The 24796-nt window shown below is 37.3% G+C and overlaps 2 protein-coding genes across 12 annotated transcripts; one reads left to right on the top strand and one right to left on the bottom strand.

The window, feature by feature from the left end:
• Positions 1-1490: 1490 nt before the first annotated feature.
• LOC103707242 (serine/arginine-rich-splicing factor SR34-like) lies at positions 1491-14767 on the bottom strand. 8 transcript variants are annotated; one of them, XR_005514473.1, is made up of 15 exons: positions 14653-14767; positions 14205-14296; positions 9272-9337; positions 9035-9109; positions 8847-8955; positions 8701-8747; positions 8562-8619; positions 6984-7033; positions 6590-6646; positions 6378-6487; positions 6208-6306; positions 2730-2818; positions 2466-2656; positions 2082-2115; positions 1929-2012 (listed from the first exon to the last, which is right to left on the bottom strand). XR_005514473.1 is itself a non-coding variant. In XM_039132760.1 (14 exons), the coding sequence occupies exons 2-14, from the start codon at positions 14289-14291 to the stop codon at positions 1808-1810; spliced, it is 900 nt and encodes a 299-aa protein (XP_038988688.1). In that variant the 5' UTR covers positions 14292-14296; positions 14653-14767; the 3' UTR covers positions 1491-1807. The 8 variants fall into 8 exon arrangements, 1 of the variants encoding a protein (XP_038988688.1); XM_039132760.1 differs by lacking the exons at positions 2466-2656; positions 2730-2818 and adding an exon at positions 1491-1822 and having other exon boundaries at positions 1920-2012; XR_005514470.1 differs by having other exon boundaries at positions 2082-2194; positions 2466-2818.
• A 3012-nt stretch (positions 14768-17779) lies between these two features.
• Positions 17780-23876, top strand: LOC103707241 (chaperone protein dnaJ 49). Of its 4 annotated transcripts, none has more exons than XR_604117.3 (3): positions 17780-19646; positions 23005-23171; positions 23543-23876. XR_604117.3 is itself a non-coding variant. In XM_008791646.3 (2 exons), the coding sequence occupies exon 1, from the start codon at positions 18566-18568 to the stop codon at positions 19631-19633; it is 1068 nt and encodes a 355-aa protein (XP_008789868.2). In that variant the 5' UTR covers positions 17780-18565; the 3' UTR covers positions 19634-19646; positions 23005-23871. The 4 variants fall into 4 exon arrangements, 1 of the variants encoding a protein (XP_008789868.2); XR_005514468.1 differs by having other exon boundaries at positions 23526-23876; XR_005514467.1 differs by having other exon boundaries at positions 23257-23871.
• The last annotated feature ends 920 nt before the right edge of the window (positions 23877-24796 follow it).

Below are 24796 nucleotides of genomic sequence, written 5' to 3'. Positions count from 1 at the left end.
TGAATTTGAATGGCAGGCCCAACCTTCGGATTCTTTGGACAGTCAATTTGGAGGTGCGGAAAGATACAAATTTCAATGAAAGAGGTCAGGATCAACTAACTGTTGATGGGCAAAGGAATGCAAATATCTTCGTTAAAAGGAAAATCCACCATGATGGACAGTCATAGAGCTCTCTCTCTCTCTCTCTCTCAGAGTATCGTCCAAAGAAAGGGGTGTGTGTTTCTCTTGACGTGAGTTGGTTTGGGACAAAAGCGGTGGACGATACGAAATTGTATGGTGAGGCACCTCATCTGGCTTTGGAACGAGGGTGTTTGTGGGCGGATTCTGATGCTTCTCCTTTCCGGCCACCAGAGTCTTGGCAGGCGTTACAGTGAAATTGGATGTCACGGGGGCACGCTTTCCTTCGCTCGTGGAAGGGAGAAGGACTGGCGATAGGATGTGGGATGTAGCCATGTAGGGTAGGTATCCAACATCATCAAAGCAAGCAACAATCGTGGGCCATATTTTGAGAGTGCTGACTGCTGGGATCCTAAAAGCAAATTCTCACAAATAGAATCCACACATGATTGGTGGAATAGTTGCATTCGTTGTTGGGCTAGCCTAGGTCGAGCATCTGAGTGGCACCAAAAGTGTATACCTTGGTATGAAAAGACATGGGATCAGTTCCTTCATCACAGGATCTAGCGTTTATGCCCGTGTTATGATGGTACGTGCAAACTCTTCGAAAAATTATAATCCTTCGTAGGTTGCTGAGGAGGAGGTTGACCGTCTTAAAGGCAGATGGTCACTTTCGGATCTCTGATCGGGAAAATTAGAGATTTAAACATCTTTTTTTTGTTTAAATTAGGAAAGCTACTTCAGCCTCCAAGTAGTCAGCGGCCCGTGAAAAGTGGCTATGACCCATATGTAATTTTGGATGCCTAAAATGAGCAGTAACCAAAGTCCCCACAACAACGAAACACTAAGCTCGAGATAGGAAAAAGATTTATTTTCATTAAAAACAAGAAAAGAATATCCCACAAGAACGGTATCATCACACCACGGACAGGACCCTTTCCGCTACACTGAAAAATGGGACCAGCGGTACCGGTGCGAATTCTTACCATCCTGGACTTTGAACTCAGGGGAAGCTTCAAAAGACGGTAGACGAATGGATTCTTCAGCTTGAACAGCAACGTTTGATTCGAAAATAAACTAAACATGTCTGTTTTGGAAAACAAAATACAACTATTTAGCAGCAGAGCATCTGGTCTGGGTTGAGTACCAGTTTTGCTGCCAGTCTAAATAAAAGCAAAGAGGTTAAATAAAGTTTGGTGCATGAAATCAAGAAATTCCCTCTGAAAGGTAAAGGCCTCCGAAGACAACAGCATGCACCCTGGTGCATGAACGCACGAAGGGACACAGAGAGACAATCCCCGTGCACCATAAAGAAAACCCATGATGACATGCTTCACCAATCAATGCCACAGAATGAGAAAAATTCCAACGGGTCAACATAACCAGCTCTATTCAGAGTGCAATAAGCAAAGGTCTAATTATCAGTATTAATTAATCAACTACAACAACAGTACCATTGTCATTGCAGATAGGATAAATAAACAGCAATTCTCGCATACAATTTTGTTCTCCTGACATAAGTTCAGCATAGTTCCATAAACATTCAGCATTCTAAATCAAACCTTAACAGCACAACCAAGAATCTTGGTGCCCTAGATGACCAAGCGGTAGACTTCTCTCATAATCCATGACCTTCCAAATCCACTTAATATGTTTATTCTTATCTGGCCATCCTTGGAACATATCAGCTTTAATCAGATTTGGCCTGTCCTCACGTAAAATAAAGCAAAATCGGTATCAAACCAGAGAAGTAAATATTATCACAAAAACAGAAACTAACGCAAAAATTTAGTGGCTCATACAGCAGGGGATGGAGATCTCGATGAAACCCTGCTCCTGCTCCTGCTAGGACTCTTCTTCCTAGGACTTCTGCTTGCAGGTTTACTAGGCAGTGGCTGCACAAACACAGTTTCAGTTCAACAGATATGGAAAAGTAATAAAATACATTTCAGGGTGCAACTTACAGAAGCCAAGGGTGATCTGGATCTTGATTGTGATCTGCAAAAAGTTCCAGAAACAACTGAATTCAATATCCATATCGCTGCTTTAACAGCTTGATCCAAAAGCTTCAACGCCTCTTCCACGTCAGAGTTACCATATAGAAAGGAGGATAAGGTGCTTAAAAAAGCTTTGAAAGCATTCAATTCTCAAAGGAAATTTAACACATGCATAACGATCCAAAAATATGACGTACAAGAAGTATCATCAAAAGGATTGGTGATACTTAAGCCATAGTCAAAAGTCAACTATATTCAGAACTACCAAGGACAGGATACACTTTAGAACCTAAAGAGCAAAAAATAATCTTTAATGAATAATGAAGTGGAGATGTATCTATTTCATTGTACCAACAAAATCCACATCCAGAATCCACATCCAGAATCCAACGGCAGGTCCTATAATTCTGACAATATTGGAGACTGAACGCGAAACTTGTTTCTACCACTTTGGTGAGTCCCAGTTCCACATAGCTCATGGAAAGCCAGCTCTATGGTTGCAACCCATCCTTTCTTCCCCATCGAACTCCAATGGGTATTAGCTAAAGGCCATAAGGCATAAACGTTAATATGTTTTCTGGATTTCTGAAGCTGTTCACTGATGAAACAGCATACCTCACACAACCAAAAGAGTTGCAGGCATTTGCACCAAATCCCATCAAGATCCTAATATGCAATCCCCAGATCGCCGCATAAGCCCAGATCTAAAAAACAGACAAGGCAACTTTCAAAAACACAATGATAACTGGACAGTGTTGAATGTTCTTAATCATGGGCAACCCGCTTAAAGAAAAGTTTCAATCGGAGGAAAGCTCACAAAACAAGGAAAAAACCAAGCCAAATGGCAGGGATGCTAGATTTAACTATTTTTCATGTTCAACTACATATATAAATTATAAAGCACTCAATTAAAACCTAGAAAAAAATCATGAATGCAAAGCTGCTGCTTGAGAAGTAAAATTTAATTCCATAAGTACTCATATCTAAAATAACGTACAAAGTTACTTGGAGCATGATATCAAAAATAAAGTACGAAGTGATTTGGAGCATGACAAAAAGTACAATAAATTATAGACATGTAAACAATCTTCCAAACTGCAAGGAAATAACAGCTGGAAATTGAACCAGCCGACTCCATTATAATGGACAAATGGTAAAGGTTATAGTACCGCCACAAGGTAAAGAAGATAATTTGCCAATGGGTGGTTAAGTATGCATAAATTTAAATAAGAGGATTGACCAGATAAGAATCGTGCAGACAGATGCAACATAAGATTTATTTATACAGGCACAAAAATTAAGTCAGGACAGGTCAAAAAACTTTGTTTTATAGTCAAAACCTTCATTAAGGACTTATACACCAAGAGAACACAACTGCTAAAAATCCAACATCCGAATCCAATAAAACCTAAATATGTTAACAAATTAAATCCTAATTTCAACTTGTCAGCTGCATCACTCCCCCCCCCCCACCTCAACTCTCTTGGAGCCTGATGTTCCTAATTTCAAACTGCTGCAACTACTCTCTGTCACTATCCTCCATTCCAACCTCCCAGTGACTAACTTGTCTTTTCTGCATGCTACCTGAATACTCCAACATTCACAAATTCTGGAGTACCAATACTTCTACACTTGGACACAACATGGCACAGCATGACACCCTTTGGCAGACCAAAAATGGGAAGTCCTTAGCCAGAAATATCAGAATTTCGCATAAGCTTTTGGGAATGTCATGTCAATACACACTTTACTGCAAGTAACCAAACTTTCTTAACCATTTCAGGCGCTACATAAACATGGCCTAAGGCTTCTTGCACACTTTCTTCATAACCATTTCAGGCACTAAATAAAGATAGCCTATAGTGCTAGGACATTGTCCAGTGAAGCATCACATTCTGCCTACTACTTTTACTAACATATTCTGGCAGAAGTACAAATTTATTTTATTAAAAGGATACTGTTAAATACAAAATTGTACAGTAAAGTATTTCAACATATTTATATATTTTATTTTTCTTGTAATTTGCAACAGCATCTCTATACTATTTTCTTTTTTTCTCCGTAAGTGTCAAACAATTCTCAACACCTCGTGCCAAGTGTCTCAGTAGCACAAAGCTCCATCTATTCCGTACCTGTGCTCTACCTCCTAGCTTCCCTACAGCAATGTTCAGCAAGCCTAGAAGACTCTCAGAAACCCTCTGTACTTGCTCACTTAACCAATGAATGTACTTTGACTCTTCTGCTTTACCTTAAACAACTCTATTTCTCTTCCACTCTCCACTTCACTCCAAGCTCCCAACAACAGGCATTCTTACTAAAGCAACATGGCCCCACAATACCTCACAGCACTCCACTTCAGCTGAGACATTATTTTGCAAGCATACAATAGCTCCCGCCAACTAACTAGCATCTTTGTGAGAAATGCACCCTCTCTGCTCCAATACCCCTCAACCAACTTAAGTCCCAACCTCAAGCATGCACCCCTAAACTTTGTCCAATTATGCCAATTAAGCTTTATGAACAAATATTTTTTACGACAGCACAACTCATGTTAAAATAAGCAAGCCACAATAAAGGCACCAAAACTGAACAACTGAGCATCAATAAAATCTAAGAGAAAGGAAAGAAAAAAATGCTAACAACAAACCAAGCCCCAAAAAGTATACACCCACTAGCTTAGTGACAGTGACTAACATAATGCTCTGTCCCGAGTCAATTCAGCGCCCAATCAGCAAACTACATCACACATGGAGCTAAAATAGGAACCAAAATGCATATTACAGGCTCCCAGTCTTAACCAGGCACTTGGCAAAAGCTGTCCGACACTTTAAACTTCCATAAAGCCCAACATGGGAAGACTTGTTATGGTGATATAGTAGATATCCAGACACTAGAGGTCGATTGTTTGGCACTTCAAAAGTTAAGAATGCAAGCACCATTACTTGCAAAAGTGTGTCCTTCAAACAGTAAGCTCTGAAAAGTATCAGAACATTAAGCCAACTTAAGCAGGATATTCCAATTTCAGAGTGTTAAGGAGTATCTTGTTGTGCCTCATCATATCCAAGTGTCTACAAGTGTGAGCACCTCAGAATCCTAAAAACTGAATTACTCAGAAACTTAGTTATAAGAAATCATCAAAGGACGTAAATCATAAACCATCCTTGTTTAGACGTAGACCAACAGAAAATCACCAACTAATCGGCACACCTAACAATGAACCAATCAAGCCAAAAAGAAAGTCAAGATGTTGGCCTACTAATAGCACCAATCGGTCCACTCACAATAACATCCAAGACAAGTTCCCATTTAGAAGATTAATCCACCAAGAGCTAGACCTATCAAATCCTGTCTAATAACAACACCTGCTGTGTGAAGGGGGGAGGAGGGGGGAGAGTGTGCGAGCACACACATGCTAATAACAGTAGCAGAAACTCTAAATAATCAATTCCTCAAGAAACAAGCAGCTAAAAGAAAAGGCAGATTTAAGATGACTAGTAAACACTACTTCAATATAGCATGCAATAGCATATCTGAATGCTCACATGTAAAGCTTTAGAAAGCGCATATCATCCCTCATACAAACTTATCAGTAAGCATTGCACATCATCCCCCATTTATCATTCAGTATAGCGAGACTGTTGCAGTTTCTGTAATTTCTCAGATATGTAAAATGGACTCATAATTAAGATTGATGCACTTTCCTAATCAATCCAACAGAACCATGTAAAAGAGTATGATATCCCCGAATTCCTCAACCAAATATTATTTTTGGACAGCAATTTCAGTCCCCTTACAAGAAGCATTATGGTATAATTATGAATCATAAATATGTCCATTTGGAAAGTAGAATAAATGCATAAGCATGATGTGAAGGAACAGTGTATTCTCATTTACTATACAGGTCACTGGAACTTGGAAAGGAAGAGAATGTCTAATCCATAGAAGCATATTTATGAGTTACAACTTTGAAGGAACAACATATTTCAGTATCCTGCAATCTGAAGTGTCCCAAGCACAAAAAAGTTTAAAGTTACATACATATTTATTCTAGGTAAAAAAAACCCTGGAAAACATCTGAAAGACAAAGATATACCTTGACAAAGAGCGTCCCCTTGATCCTGAGCGTGAACGAGAAGATACTGATCTTGATCTTGACAATGAATGGTGTGATGATTTTGCCTTTGGAGACTTGCTGCAAATACTCAATCCATGTTAAAAGGCATCACATTTTATCATGATAATGCCAACTAATTTACACCAAACCTCTGGCTCCGGCTGTAACTTCTACTGCGACTGGGACTCCGGCTTCTTGAGTAGGAATGGCTACGGCTTCGGCTCCTAGATAAGCTTCTCCTAGAGTCATACTCCTTTACCTACAGACATTTAACGGAAAATTGGATGAGAAAGTTCACCGTGCATACAAGTGGCAGAAATAAGGATAGAAGAAGATGCCAATGATGTGTAAAAGGTCATACCCTTACATATGCCCGAGAAAATGCATTCCGAAACTCAGAATCATCAAGCTTCTTGATCTGCCAATGGAGAAAAATGCAATCAAAAGATTTTTTAAATCAAAACAAAATTAAATACTAAAAAGTCTTTAAAAATAAGAAAGAATGGTTTTCCTAACAGGAGGTATGGTAAAGCATCATCATTCTTTACCCAAAAGCCTTTCCCCATCAATATGATGTCGGCTACAGAGCATAACTCCAACTGGAGGCGGCTCTCCATGGAGAAAGATTTCTGGTGAAGTCTTTTTCCCACATTGGTGGGAGTATCAAATTACATAAATGGCCAGTGCCGATTCCCTTACAGTTCAGTCTGCAAGTTAACAAGCAGATCACAGACAGGAAGAGCTATTCAACCTACCGCATATTTCATATCTTCATAGTTTGTATAATCCACAATTCCTGTAGTACCTGCAAACACACAAAAAAAATATCAATTATTTAACTCGTAATTCTTGATTACAAGATGAATTTAGTATGCACATCTTCATCTATAAAACAGGCCAAATATGAAATCGGTCAAGTGAGAGAGAGAGCAGATGCACACAAATGGTGAAGAAAAAACCACAATTGGTGAATAGAATGAAAAAATCATTCCTAATGTAGCTTTATCAAAACTACTCAAACAAGAGAAAATGAAAACTTTTAGCCAAAAGGGACAAAACAAAAATTGCCACTGCCACCACAACAACATTATTGCCACTGGCACCACCATGCTTTGTTTATGGAGATGCACATGGCCAAAGTCCATCCGGTTGAGATTGTGCATGAGTGCAAAGTCATAATGGTGCAAGGCCAACAACTACACAAGAAAATACAACCCAACTACCAGAGTTTTATTCAAGAATGTTGCCAGAATTTAAATACAGTTCAAGCAATACAAAGTACAAACTTGTCACATAAGTCAACTATTGCTAACTACTAACATAAATCAAATAAAATGTTCTAACAAGTCAAGTAACTAGTCAGCTAAGTTTCAATTGTCAAGCTGGAACCCGCAGAAAAAGATAAGGCAAGGTACACCCAGGCCATAATCACTTCAGAGAGAATGCAAGAACTATAATATTGGGTAGGGTATGTCACTATATTATGTCAGTCAATTTCAAATTAAAAAAAAGGATACTTATACTAGGTTAGAATGAAACTTGTGGAAGGACTAGAACAAGTCGAAGCATTAATATTGATACATACATATGTACATACATACAAATACATAAATATATAAATATATATATATATATATATATGTTAGTATCTGTATGCAAGTCTATGTATGTATGTAAATATATGTCCATTTATGAAAGTATGCATATGAAAATTCATGATCCATCGCACCAAATGAATTTCTCAAAAATCCATTAATTGCTCATAAAGACAGAGGGAAAACTACTTAGAAAATCTTCTCTTCTGATGTTTAGCAATGAAAAGAAAATATAGCGAAAACACTTGAGAACATGCTCAAATTATCTATGAGGCCTAAAATACTTCCTCCAATCTGCATGGCAATTTTGAGGAAAATAAATTCTGAAGGAAAAGGCAAAATGGCAAGCAGATCGTGCTAACCTACCTATGCCCCAAGCACTTTTTCCTGCAATTTTCTACACATTTTCGTTGCGTCAACCAAAGAAGAGAAAACTCTCAATCTTCTTTTCTTCCATTTAACTAGTTTCCCTTTTTTCATTTAACCAAATGTTCTATGTAAACTAAAATTCTAAAACTTGCTTCTTATCACCAATATCATTAAGCAGAATTTTTTTTACATACAGGAACCAACACATACAGAAACCAACATGCAAACTAGCTCATGCATGCATAGTTCAGAGTCTTCAGACACAGTCCTCCAAAGAATGGACAGTTTTTCAGAGCTACCTCATCGCAGCATTTTAAGTGAAAATGCAATCCTCTATTTTTTTTCAAATAGAGATCTAGAGCAGCTTACCTCCACCATCACGGAACACTTCAGAGAAACAAACATCACCAGCTCGGCGCATGTGGTCCTGGACTTGGAGAATTTCAAAATCGCAGTATACAGAAAGAAGTGAAAATTTTAAATTGAAAAACGCTATCATGATTCAAACCTTTAGATCTTGCCAAGATGCAGATGAAGGTAAACCGGTGACAAGAACTGCATGAAATAACATATGACAAATCTAAAAATCAAAATTTATAGATCCAGAAATTCACATTTAGAATTACAACGGTACAACATCAGCCAAGAACGCACCACGATACTCTGAACGCCTGGAGACACCACCACGGCGTCCACCACTGCTATGACTGCTATGGCGGTCAAACGATGAAGACTGACCTCGTCCACCATGTGCAAGTTCCACCTGTATGTACAGAGAACTTAATTTTAAATAGCAAGAGACCAGTACAAATACCAACAGCCTTGTTGAAAGAAATGCCTACTCTTAATCTGTGACCGTCAAAATTATATCCATCACGACCACGAATTGCATCTTCAGCATCACGGGGATCTTCAAACTGCAAGAAATAGCATCACTGTGAAAGCTCACAACCACAAGATGCACTAACATTATTTTGTTTTATTTTATTTGGCAACAAAAATAAGGGAACAATAATTAGAAATAGTATCATGGATTGTTTCTAGAGGGTCGAATTTCACATAACATGTGGAAACATTACCTCGACAAAAGCATAACCTGGAGGCCTTGGAGGAATCTTCAGATCAACATCAACAATGGGCCCATACTGCACAAACACATTTAATCAGATAACTGAATGTCATTCAGAAATATAAAGCAGAAGTGCACTTTTGAACCACCCCAATTCTTCCTGGAATTCAATAAAAACCTTCTTGGCTTTCAAAATTATTCTTTAACAGCTATTGCCAACTGCAAAAGAAACTAATAATATATACAGTATCAACATCAACAATGGGCCCATACTGCACAAACACATTTAATCCGATAACTGAATGTCATTCAGAAATATAAAGCAGAAGTGCACTTTTGAACCACCCCAATTGTTCCTGGAATTCAATAAAAACCTTCTTGGCTTTCAAAATTATTCTTTAACAGCTATTGCCAACTACAAAAGAAACTACTAATATATACAGTACCTTAAAATTGTTCATAATTACTGGTGGTGGTGTTTTAAAATGCATGCATGAGGCTGCATACATGGATGCGGCCCCTTGACCGCACCTCATTGCCTATATGCGGCAATTATATGCGGTCATACTGCTTGTGGGCAAAAAAATTAGTCCAGTTAGCATTATGAAGCAATATATAGCACATTTACAACTTGATGGCTGCATATGTGGCCCACTTAACATTATGGAACCAGACATATGATCCACGCTTTTATGGATCTATATAGAAGGAACATGTTCAAACTAATAGTTAGGTTTGATGTGGGTTTCAATTATCTTATAACTACTGCTATTAGTATTAAATATTAAGTACTAAGTAATAAGCACTGACACATTAGTCATTATTGTTACTACTATTAGTATTATTTATCAAAAATTTATTACTATCATTGTTATTCCTATTGTACTTAAACGTATTTTGATTATTTTTATATAGCTAAAAAAAAAACTAATCGCATATGCAACCCTCATATGCACTAGGTAGTCCCTTGACTGCCCACAAACCCAAGCCATTCATTAAAACACTAATAGATGGTGTAGTTGTTAATGCTAATGCTTCTTCAAAAACTGCCGCCCTTCACTAAAGCCTCTATTAAAACCTAAAGAATTTGATTAGAAACCCCAATTACAAGTTCATGATAATATATAACTGTATATGTTCAATGGAACATTAACAGTAAGCTCTTTTATCAGAAATGTTATCAAACATCTCCAACTCAAATGTAAGCAACAACCTCTCCCACAACTGAGTTCAAATAGAGAAGACAAACAACGCATGGTGCCTATCTATGGTCAGGCTTCCATCTTTGAGGTTGTCAATTTTCATAGCTCTAATCTCATCAAGATAATTGCAGTAACCTATTTGTTTTAACCAAATAATTCCCTTGATTTTAGTTTTATTATAGCATACCAGATTTTCCTTTGAAAATTATGCCTCAAAATTGCCACTTCTTTTGCCATCAACAATTAAAACTATTTGTCCAATAAGTTTAACATCTCTAATATCACAATGAACATATCAAATTATTCAAACAGTTTAAAACTGTCAAAATACATAGCCCAAGCTATCGATTTCAGTCTTCCACATTCTAGATTCAGCAACCCCACCTTTGTGTCACAACTCTAAACTTGCAAATGGAGTACACGACTTTATTCTAGTCGGTGATTTTAAGGCAGTTATATAAATTACATGAGAAAGTACTTAGTCGAGAATGCATATTGCCTTCTTAAGAAGATTAGTTCTAAATAAATTCATAAAATTCACAATGTAAAATATACCATGTTAAGCATTCAACAATAACTTGGTAAGAATCTTCTACAACAATCCATTTTCGAATGTGTTCTAGATTCTATGGAATAATTGATAACTTCTTGAACATAGTTGAGTAAATCTTTTTGCAACATTTAAATGTTTCTTCCTGATTAATTTTCAAATTTCAATCTCAAAAACTGCATCCTTTAAACGATCCAAAGTCATTTGAACATTTTGCATAGACATCAAACCCTAACTAGGAACATATCGCTACCAAAACATTTTTGAACATAGGCACAATAACTTTATGTGTGTAAATAACTAAGTGAATCACATCCAACAAATTATCGTATCCTGAAATTGTTGGGACCGGTAACCACGTTGTTACCTTTTCTCAAGTTAACACATATTCTCAAGCAAGGTTTATTACCGGTACCAAGTGTTATACCAGTCAAGAACCGAGTTGGTACGGCTCAGCACTGTACCATACCAATAAGTATGAGTCGATGAGAAACGAGAGGAGAAAGGCACCGAACGGCCTTTCTCTTCTATTTTAACCCATGATAAGCCCGGAACCAACAAGAACTGATCCAAACCAAGTAGAACTAGGCAGTTATGCTCGATTCAAATTGATTCCTAGCTTGTCTCAAATCAAAACCAAGAACGGCCTTGATTCTACGCCATTTTAGTTCACTACACCTCGAACCAGGCAATTCAAGATGATTCCACTGTCCTTGTTCTCAGGTCATCAAAATTCAAATTTTTAATCCCCATCACTACTTTGTTTCATATAAATCATCAGTTTCAACAATCCAACCATGATTGGATTCTATACAAATCGTTTGTTTCCACAATAGATTAGCAATTACTTATCCATTTTGCATGTGCAATCATCAAGAAGACATTATACTTGTAAGTTGTAACTATCTTTATCCAGCATAGTAACTAAAATAATATAAAGGATGGTAACCTTTCGACATGATAGCAAAACATCGAATCCCCAACATTTTGAAAAAAAAAATATCCACGTGTCATAGAACACCAAGTACTCATGTTCAATTGAGTATCTTGGCTACTTTAATGTTTTTCATCATTCTAGAATTATAGACCCAAGACCCACTGTCACGTGTTAGATTGGAAGAATAGAAACATCTAATTCATAACATAAAGAAGTTTCAAACAAATCTTTTCATCATTCAAAAGGTTTAGTCAGTTAAAATCTACCCTGAGATGATCTAATCTTACTGCACAAACAACACCTTCTCTTAATTCATAAAGGAGTTTTTCCTTTTGTTACATCAATTATGGCCTAAGTTATCTATTAGAAAGATTCTAAGAATAGTGATTCATTTTCAACTTCACCTCCAACAAATAAGCCAGCTGAACTTGAGTAATTCTTCCTCCAACCTTCTAAAACTCATTTATTCAATAACAATTCCAACCTCCAAAGTTTATTGAGATAATGTATGCTATATTTGACCAAAAAGTTCATAAAAGCGCTGGCATAATATACATCATGCAGGGCGCAATCCAGACATCACATTAACCTCATATTCTTAACTTCATTTTCCACCAAAAAAAAACTTTAATGCTATAATGCCTCATTACGCCCCTTAACAACTTAGTAATACAGAACTTTGATGAAAGGGGAAAAAGTTCCAAAATTCAGACATGTCGATAACCTCTCATGGAAGCATTATAAAAACTCCTTGGTAGTAATGATGTTTCAAAGACTTAGAGGGAGTGGCCCACTGATAGTCCCAATCACCAGCTATGCCATCTCATAGGCCCCATGCAATTTGTCGAAGGAAGAAATTTCACATGGTTTAGAACCTATAGGGCAAAGGTGCTTCATGGTCATATCAAAATCATAAGATACCAGCCATGAATAGAGTTTGCTCCTCCATGTTGAGCAATTGAACCTGTTCAAAATTTCAACTTTCTGAAGTTGACTACCTGAATACATTCTGCATTCAGCATCTTCATACTTACTGATTTTAGAAATTCAAAAGATAACATAACAACTACTCGGGAGTAGCACTTAATAATACTATGATATCCATGATATCCCCAAATTCAATGCATTCTTGCTTCTTGTTTGCTAATATAAACATATGACAACACATGAACTTTTCATCATGTCCTTTTCATTAAGAAATTGAAGTCTTAGAAATTCAAACTATTAAGTAACAACCACAATAATGTGCCTCTAATCAGGAGTGGCACTTAATAATACTATGATGTCCATGACATCTCCAAATTCAATGCATTCTTGCTTTTTGTTTACTACTATAAACAAACATATAGCAACACATGCGCTGTCCATCATGTCTTTTTCATCTGCGAAATTAAAGTTTCTAAGTATCACTTATTACTTGTATCTCTTAAATTTGACCTGAACCCTTGAGTTGAGATTTTGTTGTGACTAAAACAAGAAAAGTATTTATTTAAACATGGAGTGTATATACACAAACACACACAATCGAGAGACACCTCACACCCCAAATTTCAATAGCAATAGCCCCATTATAAACTACATCAGGAATTAGATAGGATCTGTCAAAAATAGATCTTACACAATCTTAGGTTAGTATGTATATCACCTACATCATCACATGTCAATAACATAACTTACAGTTCATGCTGCTAATTCACTTTAAAAATTCTTGTAGCTTTTTCTTCCAAATAGGCATTAATTATCATTTCAAATACCGATCATGGCCCCTCCACCCCCACCCCCAAAAAATAAATACTACAAGTTATTAACTTTGCAATTTATAATCAGAGAACCACAATGTGGATACAAGTTACACAGCCTTCCACACTGTTTTGCAAAACAAGTATCACATCAAATTACCCTGAGAAGCAAGCTGAATGAACAACTTTCACCTCTTTCTGCAATTAAGTTTCAAAATATTTAAGTGCGGCATCCACACAATAAGAGTTGAAACAAATCTCCATAAGACGGAATAAAGGATTTCTGTTAAAACAATCTTATCCTAAAAAATGAAGGAGGCATATAAAGTGGGATTAATTTTTTCCAATAGCATAAACTATACATAATCCGCTGTCAACAATTTTTTTCTATAGGATGGCATTCTGCATCTTGTGCAGACCCCATGCCAACATTTAATGGGAAGATCAGAATTTTTTATATTTTTACTATAAAAGATCCAAAGAATAACTACTTCTTGCTCTCAAAACTCACAAACCTTGTAAAATAAATCTTCGACCTCCCTCTCGCGGATGTCTCCGGGGAGATTGCCGACATAAAGGGTTCGGCTCGAACGCCTGCTCATATTTCCTGCAGTCCCAAGAAAACAATACGAATGAAAGAGAATAAATCCTACAAGTAAAAACCTCGAATCAATAAATCGCCGCTAGGGAAGACAGATCTCTTTTTTTTCATCTCGATTTTCAAGAAAAAAACGCAGATCAAACCTAGCGTACCATAAAAAAAATGCAATCGCGAAAAAATTTAGCTTAAAGAAATCGAATAAAACCCTAGAATCAAAACACAAAGCATCCCACGGATGAAACGGGTAGAGAAAAGAACCCAACAAAGCGAAAACCCAGAAAGAAATGGTAGAAAATCAAAAAATTAGGGCTTCATAGGGCGATAGGATTTGGATCGCGGGGGGCTCTGAGATAAGCCCTCACCTGGCGTCGGAGAAGAGACGAAGGGCGGCTGCCTTGGTCTGGGCTCTCCAGGGACCGGGGCTTTTGATGGAGGAATCGGATGAGGGCGCGGTGACGAAATAAGTAGAGATGCGGCTTCGAGATTCGGATTCTAATATTTGGACGACGGCACGGCAGCCAGTTTTGAGCGCGTGTGGGGCACGTGAGAGGATATATGGACGGCCGTGATGTCCCGTCTGATTAGAACTTTTACTTCGATTGCCATTTTACATTTAAGCCCTGTTCACTGAACTATTATTCTAATCCTCCGTCATTTTATGTTTAAGTCCTATACGCTAGCAAACCGTGCACGAGACAAGCCTGATTGTATACAAATATTAAATGTAACATGCTGACCATATAAGGGTTAAGAAAAACCAAACAAATAGAGGGTTTTCTTCTTTTTCTTTTTTTTTATTTTTTTTGGTACAAGGGCTGCTCTTACCGATCTGGCATGAGTACAGCCAGTAAAGTCAAGTGAAAGAAAATAAGAAAGCGGTGCAGAAATGTTCCTCCTAACAAGACTACATGACCTCTCTTGAATGTTGAGCAACAAAGGAGGCCATCCGATCAGCTGCCCTATTTGCCTTCCGATACACATGTACCGCCTGAAAAGCTCTGCACTCCTCTACCAGTCGAAGTAGGTCCCACAACAAAGAGTGCTCATCCCCTGTCGCCCCCCACCTCGTAGCCTCTCGATCACCAGGGCGAAGTCACCCTCAAGGATGCTTCGCTCTGCCCCTAGAACTTGTCTGGCATAAGTGATTCCTTCCCAAGCTGCCCTGAGCTTCGCTCGTATGGCTAACAATCCTCTAATGCTTCGGCCTCCAGCCACAATCAGTCTAGCATCGCGACTCCTGATCACAAATCACACTCGTACTCTGACACCATCGTTACAAACGCTACCATCGAAGTTCACCTCGATATGGCTGAGGGCCTTCAAGATACAAGGATGAACCTGGGTGCTGTAATAGCAAAGTGAGGATCTCAGATATCCCTGGCCATCCCAGATGAAGTCTCCAAGGCAGCCCTGGTGAACTCAACGGCCTAGAAAGAGGCTCTCTCCACTATGCTCCTCAAGGGCACCTACTTGTCCTCAAAGATCCAAGTGTTCCTATCTAACCAAATGTGATATACCAAGTAGGCCCAGGTGATGCCCCACAATACTGACTTGGAGTTCTGCACGATAACCCTCAGCTGGCATAACAAGTCATTGGCCGAGCGGATAGACTAAGGTAGGAAGTAGGCCCTCCTCCATATGTGTGCTGCCCGTGGGCACTCAAGAAGAAAATGGCTAGCAGACTCCTCCCTATTTGGACACCACGAGCAGCTCGGAGCGATCCTGATGCCTCCAGTAACTTAATAGTTTACAACTTTGCGATAACGGTTGTTTTTTCACTTGATAGAGTAAATAAGAGTTGAAGTGAGATGAAAATAAAAGTAGTAATTGAAGGCAATGAGAGCGGTAGGAATACGGTCGTAAGATCCTATTTTCTTTACCAAAAAGAGAAAAATCTAAGTTTCATGTTAAAAAATAAAAAAATACAACGCTGGAAAACTCGTCCAGAGAGAAAGGTTATCATATTATATAATTGATTAAATTTTAATATTTAATCAAACATAGGTCTGTTATAATAATTCAAATATTAGTAATGCGCTGCAGCTGCTTGGAGAAATTATAGTTATTGACGTATGAGATGTCAATGATTTGAACCTAGCAAATAAACGTAAATAAGCCGATTTGATCTAAGTAGAAATTGTACTTATTAGATTCAATTTGGGTTCTAATTTGTAATTAAAACATTTTCACATATCTAGGATGCAAGCAAATTTTATTAGTTTTGTTGTTGTTGTTGTTTTTTTCTACGCCTTTGCTTTCAGTTTGAAACAATCTTAAAACTATAGAGTAAATATATATATATACATATATGTGCGTGTGTGCGTGTGTGTGCACTGTTATGTTTAGCTAAGCCCTCTTTGAGAACTTGATATCCTTTAAAGCAGCTAACATATTTCCAAAACAAAGCAATTAGGAAATTGGCCAACTACCGGGCGACCCTATAATGCTATCCTTCATTCATTTGTTTGATCAGGGCCTGATTCTTTTATTTGCTTATATTTCGGCAAGGTATGGAAGTTTTCTTTTTCTTCTCTTAAAAAATCATCCTCTACTGCACTTTAGTCATTCTTTTTTTATTAAACTTCAGAGAGATTTTTTTTTTTTGTTTGTAAAGTAGCAGAGTATAAAGTTTTAATTAACAAAAAGATCAATAAAAAAAACTACTAATATGATCACTAATTAAATCACCATAAAGTTCACCCAGTAATTGGTGCAATAAGAAGGTTTGCGGAGTCAGTCAGGCCCATCCACCGCTCAACTAATCACTAACTTTTACATCACACTGGTTAACTAAGTAGTAAGCTAGTAGGTGATTACTACTTTTTTTTCATAAAAAAGGCTAATAGAATAAATAAGTACCTTGTCCAATCACAAATGCCTGAAAGTCTATTTTGCAAAATTAGACGTTGAAGTCTTGCTTGCAAAACTAGATTTCATTGTATTATTCATTAATTAGATTATCTATGGGCTAGCATTATGAGTCAATGGGTTGTATTGGAAAGTCTAATTTTTTCAACCAAACCTCATGTTAAAAATAAAACCTGATTTTCAAACTTGGGCTCCATGATAAATGGTGAAAAAATAATCGTCTATCCAGTTTCACATTATTTTTGTTAAATAAAATTTTGTAGTCTGCTACTTTAAAGTGGGAAAAAAAATCCATGGTTTAGCCTAATCTGTCCTCTGTTCTACACGAATGTAATTCAGTCCATGATTTCAAGGAACACCTATTCCAATTTTGTAATGGGACCATAATAATTTTCACAAATATACATAAAATTTTAATTTTTATATTATTACATTATGTTTTAAAAATAATTTTAAAATATTTTTTTAACAACAACGGTTGTGGATGTAGTTAACAAAGTCAGAAATAAAAAATTAAATAAAAACTTTGATATAGTCTGGCTGTCCAATCAAATAAGGTTATTAGAGTGTTGAATTTATAAAGAAAGCAACTCAGTCAGCAATTTTCTTCGTCTTTCTCATGCATCGTATCTTCTCAACCACCGTGGCCAAATTTTTCTCGGCCCGCGGGCTGTCTTAGAAAAATAGACTGGTTTTTTTTTTCAGGTGTTCAAGCATTAGTCGACAAGCTAAAAGCATGCTCCTAAATATCGCAGGAAACTTTCCGATATATCTTGGACGTCGACGCGTGCATCAGCGGCACGCGAAGAATTTGGCGTTAGATATCGGAAGAAGCCATCGGACGGCTGCTGTCTCCATATTTACCTCCGTCTCCGGTAAGCCGCGGTCCGTCCTTGTTAGCTTCCGCTAGATGATTACTCGAACCCTCCTTATTTCCCCTCTTCTCCTGATCCTTGTCGGGGGATTCGATCTCAGCTGGTAGCAAACCCTATTACGCAAATCCTTCTAACCCTAGTTTCCAGCTCTTTAACATCGTTTCTCTCATTTCGATATCCGCGAATCTTGATCCGATGTATTTTTCCTTATTGGAGAGTTCTTGAGTGCATGATCCATCATAATAATCCGAAAGCGCAGTTCTTGAGTATCTCTGAAATGGGACTGTATTCGCATTAGATTCTACCGAGCTTCTGTAGTTGTTTGGATCCGATCTGAGAAGTGCTGTCTGGCTAGAATAGTTCTCTGCATTCATGCCTGATCCAAAGGAAGTTTTTTTAAACCTGGACCGCTATAAGTTTATGTGATCGATGGGCTTTTAATCTCATTTCAGAATCTGGGAGTTGAGTTTTACTCATTTCTGTGATTTGGGTTTCTTTCGGATTTCTCCGATACTAAGTAGGGAGGCTGATCATGGATGGTAACAAGGATGAGGCTGTGAGATGTGTCAAACTAGCCGAATCGGCTCTGGCATCCGGTGATAAGCAGCGGGCGTTTAAATTTATCAGAATTGCTCGGAGGTTAGACCATAATCTGGTTCTCGATGACCTCTTGGCTGCTTGTGAGAAGCTGGACAGCTCTAATTCCACTGCCCGTGAAGAGGAAATAGCTGTGGATCAAGCCCACAATGATCGGAATTCCTCTAATGCATCAGAGGCTTCAAATGGAGATCGAAATTACACTGAAGAGCATGTTACAGTGATCAGAGAGATCAAGAGGAACAAGGATTATTATGCAATTCTTGGGGTGGAGAAGAGTTGCTCGGTCGAGGAAATTAGGAAGGCCTATAGGAAGCTGTCTCTCAAGGTTCATCCTGACAAGAACAAGGCCCCAGGAGCAGAGGAGGCGTTCAAGGCTGTTTGCAAAGCTTTCAAGTGCTTGAGTGACGAAGAGTCGAGGCGGCACTATGATCAAACGGGGATTGTTGAAGGATCTGATTTCAACCAGCAATATAGTAATATGAGGAGGAGGAGGAGAAGGGCAAGCAGAAATGACTTCTTTGATGAGAATTTTGATCCCGACGAAATCTTCAGGTCCTTCTTTGGCTCTCAGGGTGATGTATTCCGTGCCCAACGAGTTTATAGGACAAGAGAGATGGGACCGAGGGGCAGGCAACAAAGGGATGTTCAGGGAGGAGGGAATAATTTCATATTTTTACTTCAGTTATCTCCCATCTTGCTTTTCTTCTTGCTTGCATTCTTTCCTTTTCCAGACCCGCAATTCTCACTACAGAAGAATTATACCTATCAGATCCCTAAGGTTACAAAGAAACATGGAGTGGAGTATTTTGTCAAGTCGGAAGATTTTGATCAGAGGTTCCCAGAAGGAAGTCCTGCTAGAGAAGATCTTGAACATAATGTTTTGAGGGACTATAAAAGTGTACTTGGGCGACTCTGTCACGTGGAACTGCAGAGGCGAACCTGGGTGAGAACTTATCCGACACCTCATTGTGATAAGCTACGGAGTCTTGGAGTGTCCTGAAAATGTTATTGAGGTGAATGTCATCACTTCATCTTTTACTTGTCTTCTTCAGCTTGAAATATTACAGGCACCTAGTGATGCAACAATATACTTTTACACTTTATAGAAATTACACTTTGATTGTGGTTACATTATGTGTGCTTACTCATCAGACTCTTGACTATATTCATGTGTCATTGATTTTTAAAATCTGTTGCCAATTAGAATTGGGACAACTTGAGACAGGTGCGATATTTGCGAGGTTGGTTCATAGTTATGCCGAAGATATGGTGGTACAGATATAAACACTTTGAAAATAAAGAGAATCTTGCATGTGCATGTGAAGGTAACTTGAATGCTAGCACCGGTAAACAACTTGGCACCTGACACTAGTTCGTCATAATCTAGTTACTGACAGCAGGGCCGGCCCGAGCCTTAGGCGACCGAGGCGGTCGCCTAAGGCCCCGGGCCAATGGAAGGCCCCCGGGAGGTGAAAAGAGAGAGAGAGAGAGAGAGAGAGAGAGAGAGAGAGAGAGAGAGAGGGAGGGAAGTTTTTTTTGGTCTGACCGTGACCAAAAGGAAGCAAAGGCCCCATATAAAACGGGAATAGGAGCTGGCTACGAGTCTTCCCCCTTGATGGAAGGGAGGTGGAGAGTTTCCTAGCCTGCAGAGGGGAAATTTAGGAAGTTGGGGACGGTAGTTTTGTTTTGGATGGAGAGAGAGAGAGAGAGGAGGGATTTGGTTGGCTTGATACACGCCTGAAGCCACTCTTATCTTTCATCCCTTCTCTTGTTTGGTTTTGGTCTTGGTTTTCCTTCCCTCACATTACTCCTGATCCAGCTGGGCCATCAGGAAGAAAGGGGGAGTGGAAATGGACTTCTTGGAGGTGGAGATTCTTTTAATTTTCTCCTCTCGGTTTCATTCTCCCCTCTTGGGTGGTAGAGAGAGAAGGAGGGAGGGTGTTGACTGGCTGCTGTGCTGTGATGTTGCGGTTGCTGCTTGGGTACTCACTTGAAGGGGAGATGGTGGGATGGGACTTTTATTAATTAGATGGAGTCAATTTCCCATAATGCCCCTACTTTCTCTTATAGAGAGGCTCCTTTCTGGACAAAATCTTTTCTTTATCTTGATCATGAGTGCCGTGGGATGACCTTTTCCTATTCGGCTCTTGCTTGACATGATAAACAATATTGCCAAGCATTATCTCAGTTATTTAATTAGCATGGCCCTTCTTTTAGGATAATTTTTTTTCTGCACTTTCATTCAAAAATAATATTAAATTAAAAAGATTTTTTGCCTATCTTTATTAGATTCATGTATCTTTATTGAAATAGTATAATTAATAGCTATCCATTTTTATATCATTTTTTTAAATATTTTATATTTATTAAAAAAAATTATTATTTAAAAAAAGGCCTCATTTATTGGATTCGCCTTAGGCCCCCAAATGTATTGAGCCGCCCCTGACTGACAGTCAACATGTTGCATGGTTACATAGTAATTGAAGGAGTTGGCTGGCTTTCAATTTGATGGTGGGAACTCCTGATATTCACTACATATTTTATCCCTGCAATGATTATCTGACAATTAGTAATGTTGACTTTTATAGTTCATTATTCTCTTACATCTATAAATGAACTAGTACTGTTGATTTTTGGAGGCGGTGTAAGGCCACATTTGGCAAAGCTTTTGGTGAGCTAGAAAGTACTTTCTGGCCCTCTAAAAACACTTTTGAATGTTAGTACTTTTGGTAAAAAATCAGAAAATTGTTTTGTCTTTGTTAGAAAGCTAAAAACGTCTATTTGGCAAAAGCTCTATTTTGGAGCTTCTCTCCAAAAATACTTTCTGGCTAATATCGGAAAGTTGTTTTGGTTTTAATAAAATTTTTTTGATGAGCAAAATGTCCACCAACAAATCTCACGATTACATCTCATATTATATCATATCATATCATAGTATAATATTATATTATAAATATAATATATTATAATATAATAATAAAGTAATAAGGTATTATATTATATTATAGTATAGTATTATTATATTATTGTAGTAATACATAATTATAATTTATATATATTCTTATTATAATATTATTATAATATACTATTAATAATATAACAAGATAATATATTAGATTATATTACATTATATTATATTATATTTATGATTATACTATTATAATATAAACATATAATATAATATAACTATATTACAATAATACAATCTAATAGAATATTTAATAATAATATAATATTACCATACTATAATGTAAAATAATCTAATATTATATTAGATTCTAATCTATTATAATAAATTATATTGTTATATTTTATTTATAATATTATATTATATTGTAGTAATATTGTACTAGTAATAATATATTATTATATCATATCATATCATAGTATGTTATATTATTATGCTATAGTATTCAATATTATATTATACTATATATTATAATAATATTATACAAATATTATACACCACTATGCAATACTATGCAATATTCTTTATTGTCATTTTATCATACCAAAAGCACTTTCTCATTTTGGTTACCAAATATATGTTAAAGCTTTACAACACTTTAGAAATATAATTACCAAACATCAAATAGCATTTTATAAAAACTCTACTACCAAAAGCTCTACTTCTAAAAGCTCTACTGCCAACAACAATCGCAAACAAGGCCTAAGTATCAGGATAGAGTTTAATGGTTGTTTTAGTACTGCTTTGAACTTATCTGTCTCAAGCACAGGCAAGACACTAATGCATTTCGTCTCCATAGTTTCCTTCTCCAACATAATCCAGCAACAGAGGAGGAGATTAATTTGCTTTCCGTTGTTTTTTATTTTTTTCCCTCAGATGCATGCAAGCCCGTCTTTTTACAGATGAAGGTATAGATGCATGGTGCAGTGTTCTGAAAACTACAATGTTCTGTTTATTTTGCTTTAAATCTTTGAGTAGTGTGTATATACTGGGATCCATGGTGCTTTACAATACCTGGTACCATAAGGACACTCATCAGCACACATGTGAGCACACATGCATGCCCTTTTCAAGTGGGTGTCAAGATATAACCGATCATGTTACTTTGATTCTTGAAATAATTTCCTCTACATCCCATTACTCCTTGCATGCTCGTTCCCCACTCTTACGAACAATTAAAAGGAAATAAAATTGCACCTTGTTGCAGCAGTTGTGTTCACGCAACTTAACTATTGCAGACACCGCATATTGTTATGAAATTCTGTCTATGAAGGTTTTTTGTCCCCCCTTTCCCTTCACCTCTTATATCTTGGGGACAATCTGAATTCTTCTCCTATTATACTCGGGGTTCTATCCCTGTTCGACTTCTAGAAGAACTTTCAAGCATTTTGGTGCTTCTGCAGGTTCGGAAAGGACAGCCTAGGTGTTGTCAACTTGGAAATAACAAAAGCTTCCATACTTTCAGTTCTACTCTAAATGTAAGAGATGCATCATGCAGCTGATATTGAAGACAGTTTAGAAGTATCGCGTTTCATTATTTTCCAGAGGTTATCGCAAGGCAAAATTACAGGTAAGGTAATCAATGGCTTAGAATTCTTGTAGTGCTTGAGGAAAAGCTGGTTTTTTGACATGGGAACTGTATCGATACATTCTAGGTGTCAGACCTTCATAGTTAATGAGATATGCCTCCCAGAATAAGACTGTAGGTACTTAAAAAGAGTAGTTTTCTACATGACGGGAAGATCTTTAGAGATCTAGATGCTTGCTACTAAAGATCAAATTGTCTGCAAAGCCAATTACGTTTTGAATGTTATCTGTGTGAATTTTCTGTGGTCCATGATAATTAACTGGAGCTGCTGTATCTGTAGTTGTTGTCTCAAAGTTGGGATCTTTCTTTTTCAACAGCATATTATCATTTCAACAGTTTTATGTGTATGACAGGAGACCTTGCTTCTCACTCTCTTGAGCAGTCTGTCTAATCCTTCACTAGTTTGGGATTCATGTGGGAAAAGGATTCATGTTTCCGACCCCAACCAGCATGTGATTAAGGTTTAGTTGAGTTGAGTTGTAAGCTTTCATTACATTGTCATCAATATGGAAACTTTTGATCCTTTCTTTTGTTCTATGTCAGTGAATGATTTTTATTTTAAGCTTCGATTAAGATGGGGGCAATGACCATCATCATCCAAATGCACTGGAACTTGTCTGCTGCTGGCAACTTTTTGCATGCTGTATTTGAATTGGCTTAAATTGAATAGTTATTTGTTGAATTTCACTAGGTGAGGAAGAGGTTGTTTGCTTCAGCAGCACTACCCTCTTTCATCTGATGTACACTTTTCAGTGTAAGTTTTGATAAACATGTATCCACACCAATGTCAAGAATCCACCTCATTGCGATTTCGTATAACAGAGGCATATGTAAATGCAGATGCCTTGCTTCAGAGCTTCTGAAATAATCTTTTCCTAGTATTTTTCGGGGACACCATAATGATTACTAGCTACTTTTCCATTTTTGTAGTTTGAATTCTTACACTCCTGATTTGTTCACTATTATCTGATTGGGACTTAAAAATGGCTTTTAAACATACAGGCACAACAAATTCAGTTTAGCTATCATAGAATACTTTTCGTGGAACCCAGCATATTTTACTTGACAGTAGAGATATAGTACCTTTTTTGGCAAATGATAGATTTAGTTCTTCAATTTGTGATTGATTAAGCTGTTATTAGAAGACCAGCTTCGACTTGTACTGCATATGCTATCATGTCTTCTAATCCATTTGCTGCTCTTGTTATGACACAACCTCTATGTAAGTAGCTTGATTACAATTTCAGAGTAATTTGGTGTTTTATGCTCCTCAAGTTCTATGGGACAGTCCTTTGTGAATTATGAATGTTATCGAGGAATCCTGGTTGTAAGTTTGTGCATCATAAAACATATACTCTTTGAAAGTCTTTCAGTTGTATGGCGTTTTCTATTCTCCATCTATTCAGCTTGTAATGCTGCAAGGTAGCGTGTGTTTCCATAATGCATGCCAATAGTTTTGACCCATACAACAATGTAAATTTACCTACCATTCCTCCCCCCTTCTCTCTCTCTATCCATGGATCCGACATAGAACTGATCTATTGTCATTGAAGCACTGCTGAATCTGAGTGAGAAATTGTCAGGTTTATATCCTGTTAGATCCATAT

This window comes from Phoenix dactylifera, chromosome 13 (genome assembly GCF_009389715.1).
Source record: "Phoenix dactylifera cultivar Barhee BC4 chromosome 13, palm_55x_up_171113_PBpolish2nd_filt_p, whole genome shotgun sequence".
NCBI lineage: Eukaryota > Viridiplantae > Streptophyta > Magnoliopsida > Arecales > Arecaceae > Phoenix > Phoenix dactylifera.
The sequence above is the reverse complement of the archived record's forward strand: the minus strand, read 5'-3'. Positions and strand labels throughout refer to the sequence as shown.